This window comes from Austrofundulus limnaeus, unplaced genomic scaffold, assembly GCF_001266775.1.
Source record: "Austrofundulus limnaeus strain Quisiro unplaced genomic scaffold, Austrofundulus_limnaeus-1.0 Scaffold171, whole genome shotgun sequence".
NCBI classification, from domain to species: Eukaryota; Metazoa; Chordata; class Actinopteri; order Cyprinodontiformes; family Rivulidae; genus Austrofundulus; species Austrofundulus limnaeus.
Window position 1 is genome coordinate 952,904 of NW_013952573.1, and position 3,990 is coordinate 956,893.

General features: G+C 41.0%; 1 protein-coding gene across 1 annotated transcript in view; it reads left to right on the forward strand.

Moving 5' to 3' along the window:
- Positions 1–8: 8 nt before the first annotated feature.
- Positions 9–3,990, forward strand: part of piga (phosphatidylinositol glycan anchor biosynthesis, class A) — a gene marked incomplete at its 3' end in the record, with an annotated part of 14,336 nt that continues 10,354 nt past the window's right edge. The window contains 3 exon segments of the mRNA XM_014017530.1: positions 9–135; positions 1,019–1,492; positions 1,563–1,833. Of these exon segments, the coding sequence (XP_013872984.1) occupies positions 1,055–1,492; positions 1,563–1,833 (709 nt within the window).

Sequence of the window (3,990 nt, forward strand, 5' to 3'; positions counted from 1 at the left end):
AACAGGAAGTGGTACCGGTCCGGCGGCTAGCTCGCTAGCACGGTGACGGAGCTAACGAGTGGAAATGAATCGACAGCGAGAAACACCGTTGTGTTGTTTTTACAAGCTGAAACAAAACTGACATTTATTTTCACGGTAAGACAATAWAAAGGATACCATTTAATTCTTGTCTTGTGGGTTAAAATCTCGACTACGACGAGCCAGTTGATTGTAAATCAGTTGTGAATCGTTTCATGTTTTTAATAAGGATCGGCGATCAAATTTATTCATCACGATTAAACAAGTGAGAATTTTAAATTTAAAAAACATTTCAAAGCAGTCGCTATTCTTTCAGAAATGCTGTGTGAAGATTCCTAAATGTTTACTTAAATGTACACAAACTATATTGTTGTGCTGTAAACTGTCACGYCTATTATTTCTTTGTATTGAAAGAAAATAGTTTCTTAAATTTTAAGTTGGGAAATTTTATAGCTTCAGGGAGCCTATGTACAAATAGGCTAGTGTCATTATCAGGAAATGTTAACATTTCTGCAAATTTATCTACAAATTAAACCCAATATCTATTAAAAGGACAACTAGTAAATTCAGTTTCTTTAATTTTTTTGCAACCTTAACTGCTCTTAGAAAGTCGAGAAAGACGAACCCGAAGTTAACAATTTCAGCAACAATTCCTAAAGATATGTTTGGTGAAGGACCAAGTTACGGTAGGATCACAAAAAAACAAAAACAAAAAAAAAACAAAACACAATCTCCACTATGAAGCATGGTAGTGGCAACATCATGGTGCTGACTGCTTTATTATTTTCTGGAACTGGTGTTTTATTCTGGTTGGATGGAATTATGAACATTTCCGAACACCTGCTTTTGGCCCAAATTTTTTAGGTGTCTGCCAGAAACCCATGTGTCTAAATCAACAACAAAATTGCTTCATTAGATGTTTTGAAAGTCAAAGTGTTGTTCTAAACTTGGTAGAACATATGTGTGGTGGTATTGATTGACACTTCATTATTTATTTCAGCACTGACCTGGTGGTTGACCACAGAGGGACTAAACGATGGGTCAGCGAAGGAGAGTGGGAGCTGGGAAGGCCCCATCTTCTCTGAGAGACTCTGCAGATGTCACCAGGGTCTGCAACAGGAAGCACAACATCTGTATGGTGTCTGACTTTTTCTATCCAAATATGGGCGGAGTAGAAAGCCACATTTATCAGCTTTCTCAGTGCCTAATTGAAAAGGGACATAAAGTTGTAATTGCCACCCACTCTTATGGCAGCAGGAGGGGAATCAGGTACCTGACCAATGGACTGAAGGTCTACTACCTGCCGCTGCAGGTGATGTACAACCAGTCCACAGCCACAACCTGCTTACACAGCCTCCCGCTGCTGCGCTGTGTGTTTGTCAGGGAGAAAATCACTGTTGTTCATGCACACAGCTCATTTTCTGCTATGGCCCACGATGCACTATTCCATGCCAAGACAATGGGCCTGAACACAGTACGTGACCTAATATTATATGTACGTTTTTGTATTGTTGCATATGATTAAACACTCTTCTTATTTCTAGGTGTTCACTGACCACTCACTCTTTGGTTTTGCTGACATCAGCTCTGTGCTGACCAACAAGCTTCTGACTATTTCTATGTGTGACACCAACCACATTGTGTGCGTCTCCTACACCAGTAAGGAGAACACGGTGCTCCGTGCTGCACTCAACCCAGAGATCGTATCTGTTATTCCCAATGCGGTGGATCCCACAGATTTCACCCCCGACCCCACCCAGCGCCACCACGATAGAATCACAATTGTTGTGATCAGCCGTCTCGTCTACCGCAAAGGTATGTAGGTTTGATMGTGGGACTTTCCTTGTAAGCTGGCGGGGTCATTTGGAAACTGTAGTGGAATCTTTAGACCAGGGGTGGGCAATCCTGGTCCTCGCGGGCCRCAGCCCTGCATGTTTTACTTTTTTCTCTGCTCAAACACATCTGATTTGAATGAATGGTGATTATCAGGCTTCTGCAGTACAGAGGACCGAAACTGACATAATTANCAAGATAAGACTGTGAAACTGCTAAGATAAGTTCACTTTCAACACACTAATGTTGTCACCTTGTACTGATTGTCTGTAGAATTACATAATGTCCTCATTTGCATCATGAAAACAGACGAAAATCTCACAATTTTTTAAATCAAAAATTTAGCAGCTTTAAAGTTGTTTTATGTCTCAGAGCCTGAGGTCATGTTGAGCTGCTCCCTCCTCCTCTTCGCCACTGTCTGCAGACAACACCGGCTTTACACACAGACACACACATGCACAATGCACACACAACCCGCTCCGTCATTACCAGCTTGGTCCGAGCGCCGCCCCACCACCCCGCAAGCCCCATCATTGTATCACGTGATTGTTAAAATAATAAACGAAACGTTCAATCCCAGCAGTCACAAGTTCAATTTTAATTAATTAATTAACTTCTATTCTTTCTTTCTTTCTTTCTTTCTTTTCTTTTCTTTTTTTTCGTTCTTGGGGGGGGTTTTGCATGCACTCACCAGCTGAGTATATTTAATATTTTCTCCAAAAGCCACACACAGATATCTGCCTTTTAGTCCAACTTTATGGACAGTTTTTTAATTATTTTATTTTTACCTTTGTTTCTTTTGTATATTTCTGATTAAACCTGTTTTCCACCTTGTAACTGAGAATAACAGTCATGTGGGGAGGAGGACGGCTGTAATCTCTGTCTCCTCAGTTCATCTCAGACCCCCTAGTGGTAACTCTGAACCACTTAAGAGTCCTCTGGAGCAGTCTGAACTTTTCTTGAGAGTAAGAGTGACTCTTAGACTTAAGAATTTTGATAACTGGCACTTACACTTAAGTCTGAGAGTCGGAGCAAATCTAAGAAATTTTCAGCACTTGCTGTAAGTCTAAAAATCCACTCTAAGAAGTTTTATAAATACGGGCCCTGGTTCCTAAAATAGATGCACATGCTACAAAAACAAGGCATGTTTATTTTTTTTTCTTCTAATCAAGGCATGTTTAGTCTTAACTTTTCAGTGGCTGAGTGCAACAATTTAAAAAACAAGATTATATCCTTACATATCTGTGGTTGTGCTCAGCCATGCAAATGTTGTGACAGGGTTTTATCTTACATAAAATCCAGTTTTCTTTGTGTGTGTGTGTGTGACTGAAGGGCTGATTTATTCCTGATATTGAATTAAATTTTTTTCATTTCAGGTTTATGACAGAGTAGCTGGAGAAGAGGTTCTTCCACTGGCCAAGCGCTTTCAGAGGCTCAGGTCTCACTGCGGTCCTGTGGCCGGCACCATTTTTGCTTTTGTTGCAATTTTGGAATTCCTGTTGCTGCTGCTCCTGCAGTGGTTGGTGCCAGATCAGGCCATGGACGTTGCTGTTGACGCCACAGGCCCAGGTGCACTGTGGAGGCAGAAAACAGGAAAAAACAGTGAAAGAGAATTGAAACGGGCCATTAAGCACACAGCAGAGACATAACCTGCACTGTGGCTCTCCGCTCAGTTTGGACCTCGTGGTCCTCCATCAAAAAGGTTCCAGTGCTAGATTAGGGCTGATTTTCTTATGGTTTGTGACGTTTCACTCAGAGAGCTAACTTAGACATTAGGGGTGGGAATCTTTTATTGTCGCAAGATTCGATTTGATTCAGATTTTTGGGTCACGATTCGATACAAAATCGATTTTTTTTCATCCAAAACTCAATGTGAGCCCATTTGTCATGTTCCTAAAGGGCTTTATCTTCATTTTGCAAATTTTGCACACAGTGAAGCTCTTGTCAAACTCAGACTCATTCCGTAAACAACAAAATGAGCCCAAATCTTTGCATTCAATGAAGACAGGGTCAGTTGAGTCTCTCTTTTCTCCAGCTTTGTGCTTTCCTCTTTGTTTTGGTGCTTTTTGTGCCTGCATACACTCCAGAACCAGCTCCATGTGAGGTCAGGATGTCCCAAGTGGTTACTATATATATATA